Source organism: Eumetopias jubatus, unplaced genomic scaffold (genome assembly GCF_037043125.1).
Source record: "Eumetopias jubatus isolate StellerSeaLion01/CBP00866 unplaced genomic scaffold, mEumJub1_p1.0 scaffold_11, whole genome shotgun sequence".
Classification (NCBI taxonomy): Eukaryota; Metazoa; Chordata; class Mammalia; order Carnivora; family Otariidae; genus Eumetopias; species Eumetopias jubatus.
The window spans coordinates 24,408,371-24,433,150 of NW_028274817.1; the positions used below are offsets into that span (position 1 = coordinate 24,408,371).

At 38.9% G+C, this 24,780-nt stretch overlaps 1 protein-coding gene across 3 annotated transcripts in view; it reads left to right on the plus strand.

Annotated features, from left to right (window-relative positions):
• Positions 1-4,031: 4,031 nt before the first annotated feature.
• The window catches only part of TENM1 (teneurin transmembrane protein 1), a 541,361-nt gene continuing 520,612 nt past the window's right edge, over positions 4,032-24,780 (plus strand). For all 3 annotated transcript variants that reach the window (XM_028122679.1, XM_028122680.1, XM_028122681.1), the window contains exon 1: positions 4,032-4,248. In XM_028122679.1, coding sequence (XP_027978480.1) covers positions 4,032-4,248 — 217 coding nt within the window. The remainder of the gene's footprint in view (positions 4,249-24,780) is intronic.

The following is a 24,780-nucleotide window of genomic DNA, read 5'->3' on the forward strand; positions in this document are numbered from 1 at the left end:
AGAGCTGGAATGTGTCTTCTGCTATCTGGGTCCACTGACACAAACATTAAGACAGGAAGTTGTGGTTGAGGGTCAGGGAGCAGGGAAGGATTATTTTCTCTTGGTTTATATCAATTTGTGTTTTAAAGGAAGATTGCTTCCAAGAACCCTCAATAACCTTGAATAGATGTGACATTAGTAGCTGATTCATAGCTGTGAATAGCTGTGATTAGAACTTCAAGAACAGTTCAAAATGGCTATAGGAATATTCCTCTCCCTCTCTCTCCCTTCCCCCCCCCACAGGAGTTTTCATGTTGCAAATAAACATACTGAGGGGAAAGAGAATGTCTGCATTTTCATACATAAAAATAAGGGTGATTTTAACATCATAAATCAGTTGCCAGAACACAACATTAGGCATTAGAAGTGAGATGTTTTTCATTTTTAAATTTAACTTGTTAGGTTTGAATGGTGTTAAGATAAGTGTAAATTCATAACCGAGACTTAAGAAGGAATGCTATTTTGACCATACCTCTGCTATGTTAATCCCAATCAGACTGAACCAAACTTGACTGAAAGAGCAAGTGAGAGATGGGAGAGAAAATAAAAAATATATATGTCTATATTGTAACAGAAAGCATTTTATTAAATTATTTTTAATTATAAGGTCCTTGATTGATATTTTTGGGGTTTTTTTAAAGATTTTATTTATTTATTTGACACAGATAGAGAAACAGTGCGAGAGGGAACACAAGCAGGGGGAGTGTGAGAGGGAGAAGCAGTCTTCCTCCTGAGCAGGGAGCCTGATACAGGGCAGGCTCGCTCGATCCCAGGACTCTGAGATCATGACCTGAGCAGAAGGCAGACGCTTGATGACTGAGCCACCCAGGCACCCCTCTTGATTGATACTTTTGCATCATCAGTGTCCTTATGTGAAAAATAGCTTTCCACCCCTACTTGGTAAACTTTCATTCTCTAATGAACAAAAACTATATGTACTGGCTGAAATGAAACTAGATTAATTGTATTGATGCCTCCTTTTCTGGGTGGAAGTCCAGTTCTCTGCTGCAAAGATACATTTCTGGAAGTCTGCTATTGATATGTTTCTCAGTTTGCACTATTTGTAGCAAAGTCGGGGTCTAAAATCCAGCCAGCTGTCCATCTTATGAAGCACATGGTATGGGAAGCTAAGGAGAAAGAGATTAAAATTGGCCATATCACATAGATGCTCAGTAGATTTTCAGTGGTTGTGGTGATGGCATTGGTGATGAGCAAACAAGCTGAATCAAGTACAGCCTTTTCCAATATCCTCATCCTTGGTGCTTAAACATTGCTTTGTCTTTCTTTATGAGTCCTTTCATTCTGCTTGGTAGCAGAGTTGTTTATCACTAGCATTGGACTGTGAATTCTTGGGGGTGGAGACAATGACCTTGGGGGGTGGAGACAATGACCTATTCATTTCCCCATTCTCTCTAGCCCCTCTTGTGAAAACTGGGCAACAGTGTATTCAGTTCATTAAGCAGGTATTGATCAAGAGTCTACTACATGCCAGACATTGTGCTTGTTTGGGGGATATAACAATGAATAGAAAAGATAAAAACACTTCGTGGAGCTTACATTTTTATGGGGAGAGACAGATGACAGACAATAAACATATAAGCAAAATATATAGTATGTCATTTGGTGGTAAGTGCTATGAAAGACAGGAAGGAGGATGAGACGTGACCTTTTTTTGGTGGTTTACAACAGGACATTGCAAAGGCCCTGAGGTGGAAACATGACTGATTTTCAGAAATTGCGAGAAGGTTGGTACACCTAAAGTGCATGAGATAGGTGGAAATATGGGGGGATGAGATTAGAGAGGTTAAGGTAGAGAGGTGAACCTTGTAGGGACCTTGTTGGTCATTGTACGGATTTTGGCTTTTATTTTGAAGGAAATGAGACACCATTGCTGCTTCGGAGCAAAGGAGAGACATGACATGACTTAGATTTTAAAAGCTTCATTCTGGCTGTAGTGTGGGGAATGTGCTATAATGAGAGCAGTGGTGGAAGCAGCACGTCAGTTAGGCTGTTGGAATAATCCAGGTGGGGGATGATGGCTTGAACCAGTGAGGTGGGAGTGGGGAAGTGGAGAGCTGTCATCAGATTCTGGATATATTTCAAAGGTAGCACCAACAGAATTTACTGATGGATTACATGTGAAAGACAGGAATCAATGTGTGTGGCCTGAGCAAATGGAAGAATGGAGCTGCCACTTACCAAGATGGGGGAGACCATGAGAGGAGCAGGTTTGGGAAGCCATGGGAATTGGGACATTGGTTTTGAACATAGTAAGTTTGAGAAGCCAGGTAGAGATATTGAGTGGGCAGCAGGATATTCACGTCTGTGGCTCAGGGGAGAGATTATGCTGGAGCTATAAATTGGGGAGTGTATAGACAGCGTGTCTCATGAGATGGCATGAGATTAGATTGTTGCCAAATCATCAGTGTATGTTCACTTACAATATTCAATTTGCTTTCTCTCCAACTATGCTCATCTCTTGTATTAAGTCGTACCAAACTGCTGTTTCCGTAGACCATTTATGGAATTTGTAGGTTAGGTGTTAAATAGTTTCTACTGTGTGTGTGCCTAAAGTAGTGTTAAGTGGTATGGGGGCTGTAAAGAAGCATAAGATTCAGATTCTGCCTTCAAGGTCCTTAACATTCGGTTAGGGAAGTAACAGTTCGATTCATGAAACTGTTCCTACTACAGAGGATTAGGTACCATTGAATGCCTATCAGTCAATACATAAACTTTATTGAGTGATTTCTGTATTCTGTATGTTTGCTATTCATACGATAGGAATTCCAAAAAGTGAGATTATGCACATGATTTAGGAACCACTATCCAGATGTCTGTAGATTTCTTTGAAAATACCTGTGGCGAAGAGCTTAAGAAAAATAAAGGAATCCATTTCACTGCAAAATAAAATCATAAAGTTATTTAGGTTTGAACTAGGTTTTTTAACATTGCACAAAAAAGGACCAAGTTGCAAAGTTGCAGCATTTGATGCAAATAATGACAAAATAATGTAAGGAATGAAAATAAGTACATTTTTACAGGGCTTTAAGCTTTTCGGAGGACTTGGATATCTCAAATAGCATTTGATGTTCTCAAACATGTCTGTGGTAAGGCAGATAATGCCTCTCCTTGTCCTAAGAGCCTTAGTGACTTCGAGCTCAGCATTCTGTGGGGGAAAGCAGGGTTCTTTCAGTGATTTATCATGAAGTTTTAAAATTTCTATTTCTAAACCCAATTTAGATCCTGCTGTTCCTATACCAGTATACTCACCAGAAGTGTTGTTTACATCCTCTCGGAACTATGAAGAACAAAAATTTACCGCCACCTAACTCATTAAAAATTCTCTGCAAGCCTGAGGCTCAAAAGCCAAAATATGGACACAAAGAGCTCAGTCCCCCTCAAGGACACTTTATTTCATGAGCCTCCCTCACTCAGAATTCTTCTCTCCTTCAAACCCCGTTCTTAAATGCAGTATTAAACCAGAGGCAAGACTGTGTTTTTGCTAAATGTAGTTCTCTTACCAGTTTTCATTTCAAATGTGGGATGTGCTAGGTTAGCATTTGTACTCCTGGCCACTTTCAAATCTTAGAATGTTTTTTAATCTAACCACTGATATTATCATTAAGAACACGCACACACCTTAGAAAACGTTGTCCTTTATTTGCATTCCAATACAAATATTTTTGAAGACTGTCTCTCTTCTACCTCAAGTATTTTCTGATGCTGCAACCTCCAGTTTAATCCTAAATGCTTGCCAGTGTGTGCATGTAACACAGTGTTATTATTGCCTCAGGCTAGCTTCATGTCATCTAGTTTGTCTTTTGCTTCACTCCTTTGATAGTATTATCAGAACCAATTGTGAATCTGCCAGATGCGTTTCCTCTCAAAAGGACAAATCTAAGAAGGCTGTGTTTTTCCCTCTCTTCCAGGACTGCTTACATTAAAGGAGTTCCTCTTCCTTGTTTCATTGAATTGAGCTTGCTTAATCAGACATGGAGCAAACGGACTGCAAACCCTACCAGCCTCTCTCAAAAGTCAAGCATGAAATGGATCTAGCTTATACCAGTTCTTCTGATGAAAGTGAAGATGGACGAAAACCAAGACAGTCGTACAACTCCAGAGAAACTCTGCATGAGTACAACCAAGAACTGAGGATGAATTACAATAGCCAGAGCAGGAAGAGGAAAGAAGTGGAGAAATCTACTCAAGGTGTGTTTTTACTGGATTTTTAAAACTAATATTATTTCTCAGTAGAGAATGCTTGTGTGTGTAAACTTAGGTTTCAAAAACAAATTTGCTGATGTTAACTGGTTAATAATGTGCACTGCTTAAATACGCTTAGTGAATCTGTTCATATGCCAATCCAGCTGAGGTTGTAGGTTACATGTGCTTTTTACAGATTATGCATGAATTTAGATGCAACAATCCTCTTATCAGAGCATTGAAAATTTGTCTAATCCTACAAATAGCCATTTACAGACTGAAGGATAAATAATTTATAGTAAGATGAAAAGTAAACAGCTAAGTGCTTTTCAAGCCATTGCCTATGTGGGATGAAATTCTCAAATAAATATTTGGCTTCTAAAAGAGCTTTAGAAAGGTTAGTGGAGACCACCAAACAAGGTCTGGAAAGTCTGTCATCAGAATGTGGACACTTCGTGCAACTCAGTCCTGGGGGAAAATAAGAATTCGTTGGAACCCTTCCTACCATGGCTGTAATGTAGAGCAGATCCTTTGGACAGCCTTGGTTTCTCAATTATGGATTGACAAGACAGTGTTTAATACATAGAAAACAGGTAGATAGAAATATGATTGTCTTATTCTTTTCGATTGATAGTTAAGCAGTGGTAGATACTCAACTACACAGAAGAAAAGATACTGACTAGTACAGGTTAATATATTCTTTTAAAGAGTACATCAATGCTGAAATGAAAAAAAAATATGATTTGATTATCTAGATCAGTGGTTCTAACCTTAGGGGCCCTGAAGCAGCAACAGCAGCATCACCCATAGGACTTGCTAGTGATGCAGATTCTCAGGCTCCACCCCAGACCTACTGAATCAGAAACCCTCGGGGGGACCCAGCAATCTGTAGTTTAACAAGCCCTCCAGGGGATTCTGATGGCAACTCAAGTTTGAGGACCACTATTCTACCCTTTTTTTAAAAGATTTTATTTATTTATTTATTTATTTATTTATTTATTTATTTATTTATTTAAGAGAGAGGTCACAAGCAGAGGAAGCAGCAGAGAGAGAGGGAGAAGCAGGCTCCCCACTGAGCAGGGAGCCCCACGTGGGGCTCCATCCCAGGACTCCGGGATCATGACCTAAGCTGAAGGCAGGCACTTAACTGACTGAGCCACCCAGGTGCCCCTGCTCCATCCCTTTGAAATCACTTTTACTCAGAGAGCCTCAAATATCACTTCTAGTTGGGTGACTTCTAAATATTTATCTTCAGCTCCATCATTTTCCCCAAATTTAGCCCTACATTTTCAGTTACCTGCTAGACATTTTCGAAGGAATGGACACCTCCACTGGCAGCTCTAAATCGATAGATCTAAAATGGCAGCAATCATCTTAACATCTCTAATTGCACTCCTTTTCTTTCTGTCACAAGATCTGTTCATGAAGCTCCCATTCTCCCCAGCCCTCCATGTACACTTTCTGTACCTAATCAGTTGCCCCTTCCAGCAGATTTAACTTCTACTTGTCTCAAATCCATCTTCTTTCCATTAGGATTATCACTGCTCTCATTTTCTTTTACCTCAACTGTTTTTGCTTCCTAACTGATCTCCTTGGACCTCACCTCATCCCTTCAGGCCTTCAGCCATGCTGCCTCCTTTCTGTTGGAATGCCCTTCTCTGCCATCTCCATTTCACCATATTTAACTGTCTTCAAGGCCTGGTCTCCCAGCATCTTCGCCACAGAGCCTTTGTTGTACTGTCACCCCCTTTGTACCCATTTCTGATTTTTATTATTTTGGTGTATACTTTTCTAGATTGTACACTCAGTGAAGATGGGGATCATGATTTATTTACTGATCTCTATTTTTCTATAATACTTTGCATATAATCTGTGTTCTATAGTTTTTAATTTAAGGAATAAGTTGCTATCAAGCAAAACATAAGTACTTATCATGAATTGAAAACTGCTTTTGAAATACTAAATTGGCACAGGTTATTTTTTTTTTTAAGAGTAAGTCCATGCTGAGATGAAAAAAAAATCATTTGATTATCTAGATCAGTGGTTGCCAGAGTGTGAGGCCTAGACTAGCAGCAACAGCATCACCCATGAACTTGTTAGAAGTGCAAATTCTTGGGCATTGCCCTGGACCATGTAAAACAGAGTTATTATAAATGAAAACTACTGTATCCTAATTAGTATTGATATTAGTATCTTACATTAGAGAAATTTTAAATTGAGCCAAAGATTTTATATATTCATACTAACATTTAAATATACTTTAAATGTTTATGATACTAACTATTGACACATTTTTTACCTCTTATCATTATTGGTAAAAGTTTTGTATCTGTCTTTTCAAGTAATTCATTTTAATCTTTCCTATTTGTTCTGCTAATGACTGTGTATTTGTTATAAAATAATTTTATTCATCTATTTTTGGCTCTTTTATGCTTTGAGAAATGTGTAGTTCCCATTAGAATATTTTTCTATACGTTTGTCTTTACAGAATATGAACTTACAATTGTGAGTTGTGGGTTATGGGAATGAAGTGTAGAGTGCTTGACCTCATATGTTGTGAGTTTAAATAAGAATGCACTTCTAGGGACGTCTGGGTGGCTCAGTCGGTTAAGCGGCTGCCTTCGGCCCAGGTCATGATCCCAGGGTCCTGGGATCTAGTCCCACATTGGGCTCCTTGCTCAGCAGGGAGCCTGCTTCTCCCTTTCTCTCCCTCTGCTTGTGCTCTCTCTGTCAAATAAATAAAATCTTAAAAAAAAAAATTAAAAAAAAAAAAGAACACTTCTAGGGGCACCTGGGTGGCTCAGTCGTTAAGCGTCTGCCTTCTCTGCCTTCAGCTCAGGTCATGATCCCAGGGTCCTGGGATCGAGCCCCGCATTGGACTCTCTGCTCTGTGGGAAGCCTGCTTCTCCCTCTCCCACTCCCCCTGCTTGTGTTCCCTCTCTCACTCTCTCTCTGTCAAATGGATAAATCTTTAAAAAAAAAAAGAATGCACTTCTAGTGACAGTTTGTTCTAACAAGCAATTTTGTACTGAGTCAGTGTAAAGAGCCTAGCCAGCCTCATATTTCGTCTCTGCATTGTGATCAAAATGAATTTTGAGAATATGGAAGTTTATCTTCTATGATGCCATCCTAACTTTTTTCAATGACCTATTAGTACTCGATAAGCTTTTACTTAGCCCTCACGATGTGTCAAGCCCTGAGTCAGTGCTAGGGATGGAGATGACTCAGTTTCTGCTTGTAGAAAATTCATAGTGTGGTGGAGAAAACAGATATCAAGCAAATCATCGCAATTGAACGTACTAAGTACTTTTATAGATAAATAAAGGGAATATGGAAATACACAGGGAATTGGGGTCCATAGAAAGGTAATATTTGATCTAGGTCTTAAAATTTGAATACAATCTTACTTGGAAAAGGACATTCCAAGAGGATAGATTAGCAGGCACAAAAGCATAAAGCTGTGAAAAGGCCTGGGATGGTGAAAATTTCAGTATGGCTAAGAGTAAGGTACATTGGAGCTGGATCACAAAAAGTATTGCATGACCAATTTAGGAGTTCTTTTTTTCCTTTATGCATTAAAAACCACAGCTTTTAAGTAATGGAGAATTTCATGTTGAATATGATTTTTAGGATGAGAAGTATAGAAGAACATTGTAGATATACAAGCAGCAGTATAACAGATTGATTGCAGGTGGGAAAAATTGGATGCAGGGAGACAATCTAGGAAGCTACTGAACTAGGCCAGGCTAAGAATGGCAATGATGGTATAAACTCTGGCTGTATCAGAAGAGGTAAAGAGACATAGTGCAGAGATATCAGTGTGGAGGAATTGATAGGAGTTGGTAATTGATTAGTTGTTGAGGTTGAAAGAGATAACAGAGTCAAGGATGCCTCAATTTCAAGTTTGGGACACTGGGAGGATTATGCTGCATTTACTAAGAGAAGGAAAATAGGAGGAAGGGTGGGTTTGGAAGGGAAGAGAATGAATTTATTTCTGGACACGTTACATGTAAGATGCTTGGGTGACATCCAGGTGAATTTTCCTATCAGGCACTTGGAAATGCATGTCTAGAGTTCAGGAACGATCTGGACTGTTGATATAAGTAGATTTGAGTTCATCAGTATCTTACAGCTAATGCCTGGGGTTGGATGATATTACCCAGGGAGAATGTGTAGAGTGAGACTAGAAAAAGGCCAAGGACAAAAACCTGAATCTATCATCTGTGAACTTACATAAATACATTTTCAACCTATTTAAATTTTTAGCTAGCACCATCCTTTGGTGCACTGACTTATATATACTCAAGTATGAAAATCCAGGAGGTGAAAGTCCAGAAACTTGGGATCTTATCGGTCACTGACTCGCTGATCTTAATGACATCTAGGAGGGAAAATAAGTACCTCTTTGGGGGAGAAATGAATTATCCCTCATTAGGTAAAACCATGGACCCAATTATCTTTTTTGGTGAGGTCTGGCATCTACTTTGTTGTTTTATTCCATGTATTACTACCTATGAGCAAAAGAAAATATTAATAATTTTCACATATTTATATGAGTGGTAGTACTTTGCATTAACCTAGCTAAACTTGAGCCTGACTCATTATTTTTAAAGAATAAAATTCTCAGAAAATCATTGAGTTTTAAGTCAGGAAAGAAGAAAGCAAATATAATCGGGCACCTGCCATAGTGGCAGACACTCTGCTAGATGCCTTTCAGGCTTACTAGCCGTGCTGCCTTAAGCAAGTTACTTCGGCTCTCTCAGCCTGTTTTTCATCTGCAGAATTCATCATCATCATCAACACCATAATCACAATGATAAAAATAAAAGTAATAATAAAAATAAATCTTGATGAGTACCTGCTCTATTTTGGGACTCTGCTAGGTGCTCTACATTTGCTCCTCAAACACCTTATGAAGTATGACATATTATTTCCAGTTTACAGATAAGGTAACTGAGGGTGGCGAGAAATAACTGGTCAGTTTCTGCAGCTAAAAACTGGTAAGAGTTGGACTGGAAATCAAGTCCTTGGCTCTAAAGTTCCCATCAGTCACTACACTAAACTACTCCCATACCTACCTCATGAGGTTATGATAAGTATCAATTGTGATCATACGTGTGAAAATGTTTAGGAGCTCAATAAATGTTAATTTCCCTTCATTTCCTTCCCTGACAACTTGCCAGCCTCTTTTTGTTTCAGTCACCAAGGGTTTACAAAGAGATTTAACAAGCTTTTCATTCTGATGATCTTTGGAAAAGGGCAGATGATGTGCTATCTAATTTATAATGAAATATTCCTGAATCTGTTTGTTTCATTTTTGGGGGAAGCTATTGTGCCATCCAATTCAGGGCTTGCTTTGGGGAAATAGTAATAAGAGGAAATGCTTGATCCCATCTGAAAATATCTTTAAATTTTTACTTTTATTTGCCAAGAAAGCAGCACCCACTCCCCAGGTACACACAGAGTGCTGGATTCTAAAACTGATTTTCTTATCTTCGAAAAGCTTTCGAATTAAGGGGTGGACACTAATCTAATATTATTCACAGTTCTTTACTAACAGGATAAATGAGCCCAGGCAAACTTATTTTGGATGATTTTTGGCAGGTCTGATAGCAGGGGTAGATCTCCTGGAGGTACAGAGGCTAGCAGTTTTTCCCAAGTAGCCTCAGTTCCAAGGGAGGCATCAATCAACTAAAAAAATTAGTATAAGCCAAATGAAAATACAAATATATGAATGTATGAACCAAGGATAATAATTTTAGTTATGAGAAATACCCTATAATTTTTATAATAGAAAAGATTAGTTTTGAATGTAGCCATTTTACCGATCAGTAATTATGAATGTGAAGTCACCCATGCATGAAAAGGAGGTACGGGGAGGACCTGTTACAAATCCCACAAGTTCACAGACTTCTGAGATACTACAGCCGACACAAACATTTTCTCTCTGCTTTCTTGACCTGCTCTTTTGTGGCTTCTCTTTCTCCTAATGTGGTTTTTGTTTGGTTGGTTTTTTTCCTCTTACAACCTAAGCTTAAATCTCACATTATCGCCATCTGGTGGAAAAAATTTAGAACTGCCGATTTGTATTTACCAAGATTACATGGAAACAAACCTCGTCATCCATGCATCCATGCATCCATCTGTCCATCTATCCATTTTTTTCATTTACTCCTCAAGCGTTCATTTAGTGTCAACTACGTTTCAGGTACTTTGGTAGATGGATGAGGTTCATCTTGAAGTAAATGGACACAAGTGACTATTATTTACCCCCTCCTTGCCCTAGGCTAATATTGCCACTTCATTCCACAGAAGCTGCTTAAACACCACTGCCACTTGTGGGTTCAAGGAACAGACAAAAGCCCAAATTTGAGAAGCACATTTCTCGATTCTTATTTCAAGCACTTAGCAGTAGTATAAACTATTATTTGCTTAACATCTAAAGATTTTCGGTAACAGTTCCTATGAAAATCTTAAAAGAACTTTTAATCTCAGGATCTGTATTTACATGGTAAACATCACAGATGGCAGGTATAATAGAAGGTGGCAAGGCCTGTAAAATGAAAATTTTACCAGCATTTGATCATCTGTAATGAATTTAGTGCTGTGAGTATGTTGTTCCTCTAGCTGTCACAAGTTTCCAGCATAAAAATCTACAGCTGCCCAGAATGAACCTAGACTCTGAGAGAAAACTAAGTTATTTAGCAGTACCTCCAGTTGGTTCATGTCTTTTAGTATCATTTGGTCATGAAAACCTATTCGATAAACATTTACTTACACAGTGTCTAAATGTGTGATGGAATGTCCATGGCATTTGCGCCACTGCTCCCTCTAACCTGCCCCTGGCACACGGCCCTGATCAAATCATGGTGTTCTTTCTTGTTGAGCCCAGCAACAACCTCACATTCCCGTCAACACAGCATTCCATGCAAGCGTTGTCAATCAGTTGTCAACTGTAATTGAGATGAACCTCCTTGAGATGAAACATTGAGATGAAACCTAATCCTTATCAGTGCTCTGCTTGGCTGTGCCAAGTTTTGTGTTAAACTCTCAAGATTAATAGATGAATAAGAAACCGTTTCGAAGAATTCAGAGTATGGTGGGAAGGCAAATATAAACCAGGAACAGTGATGCAAGGTGACTGGTGTTACAATAGTGCTATATGTGAAGTACCATGGGAGTCTAGAAGCTAGAACCACATCCTTGGCTTGGAGATGATGACAATGGTTATAAGAGAAAAATCTAATGTTTATTAAGCACCAGGCACCAAATAAGGCACTTTAGATGGATTATGTTATTCAGTCGTCCTAATGATGCTATGAGGTTGGAATCATTATCCCTGTTTGCAGATGAGGAAAGCGAGGCACAGAGATGCTAAGTAACTTGCCTAATATTACAGAGGTAGTAAGTAATAAGAATGGGATTGAAACCCAGATGGTCTGACATTAGAGCCCACTGCCATAACTACCACACACAGATAGACAGCTCAAAATTCAGATCTCACTTTTGAGGAAATGAAGTCACTGTGTGTGTGTGTGTGTGTGTGTGTGTGTGTGTGTGTGTGTGTGTGGTGTGTGTGTGTGGTGTGTGTTTGGAGTCATCTATAAATAGATGGTTCTGGAAGCAGTGAGAGTGGAAGAGATAATCCAGGAAGAATACGTACAGTTCAAAATAAAGAGAGCCAAATGTGATACCCTGAGGAACAATTGCATTTAAAATAGTGGGCCGAAGAAAAGAGGTGGACTTCAGATGTCAGAGAAAGATCAAAAGGAAGGGGTATCACATAAGCCAAGGGAGGGGACTTTCCAGCAGAAGATGTGACTAATATTCTCAAACACTTCAGAATCAACAAGTAGAATGAAAGTTGACAAAAGGCAGTAAAACAGGCTGTTTAGAAGGTCATTGCTGACTTTAGACCAGATTCTCCACCTTGGCTGGCATTAAAATCACCTGGGGAGTTTATGAATCCCAGTGCTAAGACTAGTCCTTAGACCAATTAAACCAGAATTTCCACAGATGAGACCCAGGCATTTAAAAAAATTCCTCAGGAGATTCCAGTGTGCATCCAAGGCAGGGATTCACTTCCTTGGAGCAAACAATTTCAGTAATCTTAGAGGAAGATCCCAGATCATAAGGATTTGAGGAGCGAATGCAATTGAATGTGATGACTGGAATAAGGCTCTATTGGAGAATGTTTTAGGATCTCAGGTGGAGGGAAAGGTTTTGAAAGGATTCAGTGCCTCCTCTGAGACAGGAAGTAAGTTCTGAAGTGGAGTGGCAAGAGTTGAATGAAGTTCTATGCTGTAATGATCTCAGTTTTCTTGGATGGGGATAAGGGTTATCTGCTGAAAGTGTGGATCGAGTCAGGAGTTTCAGATGAGTAACAAGAGAGGTTTTTAACAAATACATCTGGAAGTCCGGAGAGGTGGGAGTGAAGATGGAGATGTGAGGAAAGAAAGAAAGAGAGAGAGAGAGAGAGAGAGAGAGAGAGAAAGAAATATTGTTTTTTATTTAGTCCTTACCATAACTCTTTGATGTAGAGATAATCGTCATGACCCTTCAATTATAGTAAATAGATGTACAATATAAATCTACGATTTTTTCGGACTAAAGCCTATATTCTTTTCACAACACTGGTAGGTATGGCTCTAGTCAGTGATGTCCACACTGTGCAATGAATATTCATTCTCACTTGGAAAAATGGTTTCCAAACAGTATTGAGTGCCATACTGAAGTTGGAAATTCTATATTTTTGGGATGCCACTCTATGACAGATTTAAGGGAGATAGGATGTATACCTGATGAGTTGAAGTTTCTTCTTCTAAGGAAAAGGGAATTCCAGACTCTCTGTATTGTTACCAGTGATCTTTCTGAAACACAAATCAGATCAACCCATTCTTCTGAATATCCTGTAGTGTCTCCCAGTGCTCAGAGTAATGGTTTTTCACAGCAAGGGGTACCAGAGGAGACACTACCAAATGCTTTAAGAATCTGATCAAAGCTCTGAATCTTCCGTTCAGAAGAAAATGAAGATATTGTATATCTGCCATACATTTCAAGGAGTTCAGGAAGCCCTTGAAGTCCTTTTGCATCCATAGATCATGAGTTAGGATTCTCTGCTAAGGGAATTTCATCTCTACTTAGTTAATGCAACTTAAATCTTCCAAGATTTAGCGCTAAAAGGAGCTACAAAGGAGAAGCTGTTGGGGGTGGGAGCCAGCCAAGTAGTAAACTCAGCCCCTGAATTTCACCTTCCCTTGGCATTATGTCACCTTGATTTACTACCATCATCATTAACTAGGAAGGTTTCCACCCAGTGCTAAATCCACAGATGGTCTGGATTTTGTTTCTAACAAGGGAGGCAATCTTTCCTTATATCGACATTTATACAACACACCCTGACACACAAATGATATTTTTAAGTTATGCTGATGTGTACAGAGATATATTGTACAGGTAAGTTAGAAATGTGATTTTGGAGAATGGAAGGGAGCCAGAAAGGTGGAAAAATGGAGGAAGGGTATTTACAGTGGTGAGTATAGAGCTTACACCTGCAAGCATCCTTCTGAACATCATCATTTCTGTAAAGCTCCCCTTTTCCTCTTTATCAGTTAGCTCCGAGTATGGGTAGCCATAGTCACATACAATTTGCCACTTCCTAAATACCAATTCATTACCAAATGGGTAGTATTCACCTAGTAGAACTAAATTTGATGGAAAGACTTGTCACTATAGATTCTTAAACTAATTTTATGAAACAGTACACAGTTACCACTAACTACATACATATTACACGAGTGCGGTTTTACCTTTGATTGTCTCGCTCTTGCTGTTGAACATTCTTTATCCAGGCATAGGCAGGTCAGTTTCTCTATTCTTTTGCCTTGATGCTTCTGAGGCGACGTAGCCTTTTGCTCTCAGTCTGAAAATATCTGTTGCCTCTGCACATCCATTTCATTTCTGCTGTCTGTCCCTGAGCCCACTTTGCCTAATACTATGTTTAACCCTCTAATGCTGCTTCTTACATCTCTGTTAAAGCCTACACTATAGTAGGGAGAATGATAACAGTGTTCTCTTCTTAACTCTTTGCTCAGTGGAATTGTGTACTTTCCTTTGAGGATCTGCATAATTTCAGAAGGAAAGGACTGGCTTCCTGGCAAGGTGTCACATAGATGGGCCATGCCCTGGGAAACAAAGCAACTCTCCTCTTTCAGATACATAATTTGGTTCCTCTCTGTGAATTGCTTCAGCTCCAGGGCAGGATCAAAGGGGATAGATAACCCCGGGATTGTGGTGACTGGGGACCAAAAAAAAAGCTTTGTTCTTTTCCTTTTAACTCTTTACGGCCCATATACCAAATGGTTAACACAAAGGCCAGACAAGGGTCGTCAGATAATTTAAATGACAAACGGGAGAGGCGAGATGGCTGAGGCCCAGAGGCTATTGAAGATTCTGTTCAATAGATAACAGGGAAACTGAGGCATCTTGGAGGGTTTCAGTTCAGAGAGCTGATTGGGACTATGTCCGTGTTCCATGCTGATTCTCTTTTATTACAAAGATTTGAGCAAGACTTAGAATTGGCATTTCCAGATGTAGCTTTTTATTCATGTGAACAGTCAAAAGCAGTTTTAAGTATCTGCAGAGGCATGACGCTGAGGTATGCCCCCATGTCCTGTCAGGAAACTGTCCTGTCAGAAAACTGTTACTCTGGGTTTTTTTGGTCATCTGTGAGGCAGAACTAGCTCCATATACAAATAAGTTCTATTTATTTTCAGCACTTTTCTTTCTCATTATAATTCTGAAAGGGTCTAGAGGTGACAGAAGATAAATCTTGAATCCCCTGGAACCTTGGAAATATTCTCATTTGAAGCCGTTGTATGAAAAGCTGAGGATTCTGCTGCCCTGTCAGTCTAAACTGAACCATATGCAGGGCTATTTTGGTGCCAGTCGTTCCTGTAACACATGAAGTAGTTAATTTTATGACTCTTGAGTCCTTAACTGTTTGAGCAAATGACCCTTTGTGTCTTTTATGTCACGTAAGAAAGCAGTTAGAAATGAGCTCAAAGGCAAGAAAAAATTAATAAGGACACGCCCAAACCTTTCATAGAATTTAAAGGTTTGAGTTAAGATTCATTTCTCCAGCTTCAGCTGAGACATTTACAAGGCTTCACTAGTAAAGTCCAATTATGTCTCCTCATTAATGGTTCAAGCCCAGAGTTTCAAGAACACTTTTAAAAAAATTACCACATTGACATACAACCAGGCTAAATGCTAACATGTCTTAAATGAATCAATAAATATGGTCCCAAATCACCTTCACTAATTGGAAGAAAAGTAATCTGTGGTTTTGAAAAATGGGAGAGTCACAAGAAATGCAGAATTGTATAGTATGCTTTATATGTGTACATATTCATGTTTATGTCATATGTTTGGTGCTGATCATCGTTTATATATAATATGTAATTCGTCATTTTATACTTATAGGTATAACTTGTAATTACATAGGATTTAAAGAAACAATGAGGTGGATCAGTATTCAATTCAGTTGCTCTTTTTTCTATTAATTGCGATTTCTTTTTTTTCTTTTTTTTTTAAGCAAGACATAGTTGTATATAATAATGGAGAGGCAAGACAGAAAGAAAGCTATACGGAGCAGCATCTAAAATTGAGATGCGGACACTTCTGCCTCCTCTTCTGTAGCTTCTCACCCCAAATGCTCGAAGCCCCATGTATGCTCGCAAGTGTTAGTGGCTGGCAAGCTCTGTGTTTCTCAGTTGCTTCCCTCAGACTACCTTTTGCATAGATAGCAATAAAGCTGATTTCTGAAGCATCCTTGCTGTAGCACGCAGCCAGGGCCATCGGTCAGCATGTTCTTTGCAGTCTGCACTATGATGGGCAGGGCCAGTGTGTCTGGTCTATGGATCGTGGAACATCTCTGATCAATTTGATTTAAAAATACAGTTGGGCTGGCTATGCCATCTTTCTGCCATCACGCTTTGGGGATTAACTTTAGAGCCTGGAACGATATTTGGCACATAATAGGTGTTCAATGAATATTTATTGAACAAGTGAATTTAGTAAATGTATAGCACTTAGCATTCTCTGTTACGTTAAATTTGTAAGAGGCTCAAATTTGAATATTGACCACCTTGATTGCTGTATATCTTTTTCACTTTTCAGGGAAATGTATTTGATAAGTTTAGTGTATGATGTTTTGTCTGAATGGTTTGTAGTCCTTGCCATACCATAAAAAACAAGCTTAGATAAAATGGTTATGCAATTGAAGTGTAAGTTCAAAACCTTTTGCAGTTAACAATTAGTCCAAAATTCATTGACAGAAAGCTTTCTAAAATGTATGAGTGCCCTTTTTTTTCCATGCTGTAGTTTGTAGAGTTGAATTTAGATGTGGAATTGGTTTAAGACTTCATGTGTATGCAGGAGGGTATTATTCTGATCAGTTACTTCCACTGTGATTGTACTAGACTTTAGATGTAGAAGCCATTGAATAGGGGCCTCAGTGTAGAAATAAAGAACCTGAAAGCTTGGAGATGGGTTTGTATTGTTGATATTTGTCTCATTCTTATCAGTGCCCACTGCCAGTGGTGAGGGGAAAGGGAGGTACTCCAATTAAATGAGGGGCCCTGTTATTTAGATTTTTATTAACTGTTATATTGCACTAATAAGATGATCTAAAATACATATTTGCAAAAAATGTATATTTGCAACTCTTATTGGCACATATGTACATATTATGGGATTGAAATTTACATTTTAATATAAAGTTTGGAGCCTATGTCATTAGAATTCTGCCTTCATAAGAACACCGTGAAGGGCTGTCCTCCTGGGATTTGTAATCTGGCGTGAAGTCCAGATTCAGCAAGAGTGCCATCAGAAAGTTACCTTTGCAACATACTAGACTGACTCTCATAAATCATTCTCTTGGTAAAACACTTGAACTTTTGCTAAAATAATGCTTAAAAAAAAAACAGAAGTTGTAAAAAGAACACAATTAAGCAGTTTTTATTACTCAGGCTCGGAACCAAAGTTCAAAGCACTTAAAATTGAATCACAAGTCTGCCAAGGACCTTCAGAGGACATGCCTTCAGGCAGGACCACACTAAGCTTACCCCTCTGCAAATTACATCAAATTTGATTTTATTCCAGACCTATCACCAAGCTTTGGTGAGACTATGGTATGTTGATTTTTCCCTCGCTGTGTTAGCATAGCGATTCTAATTTTTCCTCTATATACTTTTAAGTCTCACCGGAGACTCCGTAATCAATGTTTTCCAGAGGAAGCTTTCAATAGTATTTGTTGATCGTTGATTTTGAAGGCATCAGGAAATTTCTACCTTTTTCTGGTGTTTGACAGTGTTTACTGCTAAGTGTGTTTTACCAAAATTCCATAGGTAGCACTTGAAGCCCTTTTCACCTTGTCCTGTTTTTGGAGCTCATGGAGTATAACCAGAGATCATTAACCAGTAACCAGGCACTTTCACACAGTGAGGCATTTTGCACATTGTGGGCCACACATTTAACAAATATTTATAAATTGAATTAAAAAGTTGAGTATCACTGGGGCATCTGCATGGTGCAGTCAGTTAAGTGCCCAACTCTTGGTTTCAGCTCAGGTCATGATCTCAAGGTTGTAAGATCGAGCCCTGTGTAGTGCTCCTCACTCAGCACAGAGTCTGCTTAAGACTCTCTCTTTCCTTCTGCCTCTCCCCCCCAAATTAATAAATAAATCTTAAAAATAACAGGTTGAGTATCATTGTTTTGATGTATTTGTTGATGAATTATTCAGGGTGGTATAATAGAAAGAATACTGACCTAATAGCAATTGGAGTTCAAATTGCTCTTTTGCTTAATACCTAGCACAGTGTTATCACACAGTAAGTGCTTAGTAAATATTTCCTGGAAGAATGAATGGATTGAGTTGGATGAATGAAGTCTTGGGCACCTGCCTCGAACATGACTGTCCTCTGAGGCCACTGTTTCTGTGGCACTACTCTGGCTATCCCACCCTCCGCAAACGTCTGTCCCCACTGCAGCACTAGACACTCCCCACCCTCATGCTAAATCCCAACAAACCTCAAAAAAAAAAAAAAAAAACTTGCTCTTTTGTGGTGCATGCGACACAGCCATGCCACTTTACTACTCTTACGGGTATGGTCCTCCATTTCTTTCATGGTTTTGGACCCGATAAAATTCTACCAGTTGAGTCCAAACATCGGTATAACCCTGGGTTCGTTTGTACCAGCTTCCATTTGTGGCTAAAGCATTGTAACAAACTTGCTTTTCCCTTCTCTTCATCTGGCTAGGTCCTTCTCAGCCTTTCAGTCTCCATCTAGACACTGCCTGGTCTGGAACACCTCCCTTGATTCTGTGCAGTCTTGATTGGATGCCCTTCCCATGTGCTCCTACAACACTCTGCACATACTCCTACCATAGCACCCATTGTCCTTACTTGTAATTGACAACAGTCAGTTGTTTCCTTGTTTGTTTCTCCAACTAAACTGTAAACTTCTTGAGGGCAGGGACTGTGTCATTTTTGTTCTTATAAACTCTGCCACATAGTAAGTGCTCAAACAATATTTTGTTTTCTTTTAATAAGATGAGTTTTTACCGGGCTTTCTTCCTCTTATGTAAAATGAAGCTAATAGTGCTTTACAGTGGTATAGAGGATCAACTGAGATTGTATACATAAATCATTCTGAAAACTGCCAGGACACAAATATTATTCCCAATTGTCAAACCCTTTCATAGTGCCTTCACCTCACAGAATGCCAATTACAGCTATTTTCAGAGAGTGATTTCTTGCCCATTCTTAGGATCTGGGAAATTGTGTCACTGGAAATAACATGAAAATGAATGAAGTGGAACTTTGTGCATGGGAATAAGGGAGCATGCTATGTCCACATTAGCTAGTCTGATTTCATTGAAGATTCTAAGTTCCCGTGCACTTTGTCTTATAGCTTAACTATGGAGAGGACCAATAGTGGAAACAGGCTTAACAAACTTTTTAGCCCTATCATCGTGACTATAGTTTGTAAGACCTTCAACTGAACTGCTGTGAAACACAGAGAATGGGCTTAGGTTCAATTCTTCTCCAGAATGTCTCAGCTAAAAATGATATGATTAATGCCAGATAATAAAAATTTTAAATCCTGAAAGATTATTGATGAAAATCAAATCCCTGACATCCATCTTTTTCAGTATTGTAGTCATGCACATTAACCAATTGGATTAGAAGAATCTTAGTCTGCCCTAATCTGCCAAAAGCATAGTAGCTTTTGTTATACTGTAGGTCTGAAAACTCTATCCAAAGTAGATTAGCATTAGAACATGTACTCTCTCTAATACTTGTTGATGGCCTTGACCTCAAGGTTGGGGTTTTCGTGACCCTTCAACAGCAGATGAGTCTTATCCTGTCAGATCCTTCATCACCTTCTATTGACTTTGCCACAAACCCATTTGAAAGGTTTTGTGATCCAATCTCATTCCAGTTACTGTCATTGCATACCCATATTTATTCAGAATTCTGTACATACTAATGGGTCTTTATGTTGGGAATGCTCGAGAACTGTTAAAAAAATTGAACAAATTCATCTGTTCACTTTCCTTCGTTGGTAGACTATAGGTGATACATGCTATTGATGTTGTAGCTTGAATAAATGGAAACATTGCTGTTTAGTTTATTATCCTGATGGCTGTCCTAACTAAGCACCCACTGGATTATCTTGCAATTTAGTCTACTCAGAGAATGGGAGAGTTTCTAATCTTCTAGGGTATTTTTTTTTCTTCCTTGAAAGGTTATGATAACTAGAATTGGTAGCTCATAAAAAGCCCAAATCAATATTGCCATTGACTTAATCCACATAAGAGGCTTAACTTCATAGGTGACTTCTGAACAGCTGAAACAAAACAAAAATCAGTCTCTGGTGAGTTCCCAAGTTTAAAATAAAGTTGAAAGCTGTTGCAGAAAAATGCTTCTAGACTAACAAAGACAGCAGGGTGGGACCTTGTAAACAATTATATTTCAGCAAATAAATCCTCATGCTTTCCCATTTTCAATAAGAGCTAATATTTATTATGTGTCAGATACTGTGCTAAGCATGATCTCATTTAACCTTTAAAACAACCTGATGACATTTAGATACATTTATAATCCCTAGTTTATAGGTGATAAAATTGAGACTTAACAGAAAAAGGTTTAACTTTTCTAAGATGACACATCTAGTAAGTAGCCCAGTTGACACTTGAACATATGTGTTCTAGACACCAAAGGTCGTGCTCTTAATTGATGCACGATATATATTAAATGACATCCATCAGATATAGTAGTTGATGTTCAAATGGGTCTATAATAGAAGATGATCCTCCCTACCTACCATAGAAATATCTGGATGATTTTCCTAAGTATAGGAAAATACCCTGAGCTTTCTGCACTTTAATGTCAGGAATTCACTGTGATTAGCATCAGACATCAGACCAATAACATTTGCGAGGTGACCATGCATCACTAAAGTATATATTGTGGCCATGGGACTGTGTGTGTGTGTGTGTGTGTGTGTGTGTGTGTGTGTGTGTGTGTGTGTGTATTTTGTCAGGATTTTGTCAGGATAGCTGTCAGGATGAAGATCAAATTCTTGACCATACTCTTTCTAACATTATGTACTAACTACCTACATTAACTGAACCAGAGGTAATTTACTCATTTACTCATTGATAACCAATTTATTCCAAGGCCTTTAGTTTAACAGCCTTTCTTGTTTTGAAATTTATACCATCTGACTTTTGTTTTCTCCTTCCTTCTACCTAATTAAAGTGGTGCACCAGGGCACCTGGGTGGCTCAGTTGGTTAAGTGTCTGACTCTTGATTTTGGCTCAGGTCATGATCTCAGGGTCCTGTGATCGAGCCCCACTTCGGGCTCCATGCTTAGCGGGGAGACTGAGATTCTCTCTCTCCTTCTCCCTCTGCTACCCCACCCTGCTTGTGCTCTCTTTCTGTTTCTCTCTCAAAAAAATAATAATAAAAATAAAGTGGTCTATTAATCTTCAGTCAGTTTATTGACAGGCATTTTCCAGGGTCTTATTGTTGCATCATGGTTTTCTTCATTTCATTCTCTACTAATATGTACAAGAAAGCCAACATTTAGGTTAACAATTTTTCTACTATCTAAGCCTTAGAGTTCATTGACATTCTTAGCAAATACCCTTGTCAAGATTACCAAGGCCTCCACATTGCTAAATTCAGTGGTCTTTTCTTAGTTCCCATCTTGACCTTTCAGTAGCATTAGACTTGGTTGATCACTCCTTCTTCTTCTCTTGATTTTCAGAATAATCATATTTTTCTGAGTCTCCTCCTGTGCCATGGACCATTCCTTCTGAGTCATCCTACGATCCTCCTCATTTTCCCAACCGTGAAACATTGAAGGCCCTGAGAACCTCTTCTCTTACCTTTGACACAATTTTTCTCTCAGTCATATCATCCTGTCTTGTGTTGTTAATACCATTTATATGACCAAAAAATTTTCAACTCCAGTTTGGACCTCTCCCGTAAAATACAGATTAATATATTCAGCTGGCTATTTTTCATCTCCATTTAAATGGCTGATATGTATCTCAAACTTCACATATCTGTACCAAATACAGATATGTTCTCCACCTCACATTCTCTCATCCCACCTTTTTATTCCAGCTGTTGCTGTAGCTACCAGTTGTGTGCATGTGTACGCTACCAGTACCTCTTCTCAGCTGCACGAGATAGCTCTCATTTTCTGCCTGTTCTGTTACTTTTGTGTGGAATGCCTGTAGCAGCCACTCAACCATTCTGAAGCAGGTGCAAAGCTGGAAGTGTGAGAGAGTTAATATACCATGGACAACTGCTTGACCTATAAGAGAAAGCCAGTCGTGAATGCCTCCCACCCCTGAGTTCAAGCAATCCTTCAGGCATTTTATAAGCTCCTCAGAGGGTCCCCAGTAAGATTAAGCTTCAGTTGCCCATAGCTATGACCAGCTCAAAAACTCACCCTTGGATTGACTTCCTTTACTTCTCTATTTCACTTTTACTGGACCTCCATTCCTGTTATGGAATCACTTCCAAAAATTCAGTCTCTGCACACAGTCCCTTGTTTCAGCTTCTGCTTTTTAGGAAACCTGACTGAGAAAATATTCAAAAGAAAACTCCTGATTCTTCCTCCAAAACTTGCTTCTCCTTTAATCTTCTCCATTTTAGATGACAACTCTTCTTTCCAAGTCCTCTTATCAGAAACCTTGGTGTGATCTCTCACCTCATCCATTTTATCAACAAACCTTGTCATCTCTACCTTCAAAATATATTCAGAGTCTGACTAATTCTTCCCACTTCCTCCGCTACTACACTGGTCCAGGCCACTATCATTTCTCATACTGATTTTTGCAGTAGTCTTCTAACCTATCCCCCTGCTTCTGCCCTTGCACCCCTACAGTTTATTCTCAATATAGTAGCTAGAATGATACTTTTTTTAGAGAGGGAGAGAGAGAGAGAAAGAGAAAGAGGGGAGGGGCAGAGGGGGAGGGAGAGAGAGAATCCCAAGGAGGCTCCATGCTCAGCATGGAGCCCAACGTTGGGGGGCTCAATCTCACAACCCTGAGATCATGACCTGAGCTAGAATCAAGAGCCAGACACTTAACCAACTGAACCACCTAGGCGCCCCTAGGATGATACCTTTTTTTAAAGATTTATTTACTCATTTGATAAAGAGAGAGCATGAGCAGGGAGAGGGGCAGAGGGAGAGGGAGAGAGAGAGAGAACACTCAAGCAGACTCTCCACTGAGTGCAGAGCCCGACTTGGGGCTTGATCCCAGGACCCTGAGATCATGATCTGAGCCAAAATCAAGAGTCAGATGCTCAACTGACTAGGCTGCCCAGGCACCCCTAGAATGATACTTTTAAAAGTGGGTGATGGGCATTAAGGAAGGCATGTGGTATGATGAGCACTGGGTGTTATACACAACTGATAAATTATTGAATACTACATCTGAAACTAATGATGTACTATATGTTGGCTAATTGAATTTAAATAAATAAAAAAGGAGGGGGAAAAAACCCCTAAGACAGATTATGCCCACCACCTCTCCCCAGTCAGAACCTGCAATGGCTCCCTATCTTACTCAGGATACAGGAGTCTACATAATGTGGTCTTCATTTATATTTGTGAGCTTATCCCCTACTAGTGACTCCTTCATTCTCTTGCTAAAACCACATTGCTTCTATGTTTCTCAAACAGTACACGCATATTTCTGTCCCAGGGCCTTTGCAATTGCTATTCTGTCTGCCCAGGATATTCTTCCCCTTGAAATCTACCAGGCTTGTTTTCTCACCTGATTCAGGCTCTTTACTCAAATGTCACTTTCTCAATGAGCTATTGAAAATTATGATCCTTCTCCCCAAACTTTTTTTTTTTTGCTTTTTTTCTTCTATAGTACTTATCACTTAGATGACCATAAAACTTATTGTGCACACTGAGACTTTTTTTTTTTTAGAGAGAGAGAGAGAGGGAATGAGTAGGGCAGTAGAGGGGCAAAGGGAGAGGGAGAGAGAGAATCATAAGCAGGCTCCATGCCCAGTGCTGAGCCCAACGTGAGGCTCTATCTCACTACCCTGTGATTATGACCTGAGCCAAACCAGGAGTCGGACGCTTAACCAACTGAGCCACCCAGGTGCCCCCCAAACTGAGATGTTTTTGAGCATGAAAGAGTGCACTAAGAATAATCACACTAGGACCACAGATAAAAACCAGGACTGTCTGAGACAATGGAGACATTATGGTCATCATACTTAATACCATTCAACATATTGTCTTACTTTTATTTATATTTTATATATTTATGTATACTTACTATATGTATTATATATACTTACTATACTATAATGTTCATGTATTTATACTTATTAGTATTTTTTTGTTTTACTCATTTATTTTCTGTCTTCCCCATGAGAATTAAGTTCTATGAGAGCAGGAAGTTTTGTCCATTTTGTTCTTTGCTGCATCCCAATACTTAGAACAGTGCCTAGAACATATTAGGCATCTGATAAATGTTTATTGAATTAATGCAAACCCACTAGAATAGTGTCTGGCACATAATTAGCTCTCAATGAATATTAGTTATTGTTATGAATACTTACTATCATCAGATAGAAGTGATTGTTTTTAGTTCTGAGAATGGTGCTTCTTGGGTGGCATTATTCTATTTTATTTACTCCTCAGTAATATTTTCATGTGCTACTTGTATAGAGATGCTTGCAGCTGCCAAATAATTTTTTTTGAAATTGTCTTCTCTCCTCCAGTTTTTTGACTTAAGATACCTAGTATTTTGGTGACTTAGGATAGTTTGTGATTCATGACATAACTGGTGAATTGTTCTTTTCTACATCAGCTAGATAAAAAAATTAGCTGGTAAAACCTTGCATGAAGTTTGTGTTTTAATACATTGGATTAACATATTTAAAGTCCAATTGTGAACATTTTTTTTTAAAATGCTTGAACTTCTAAT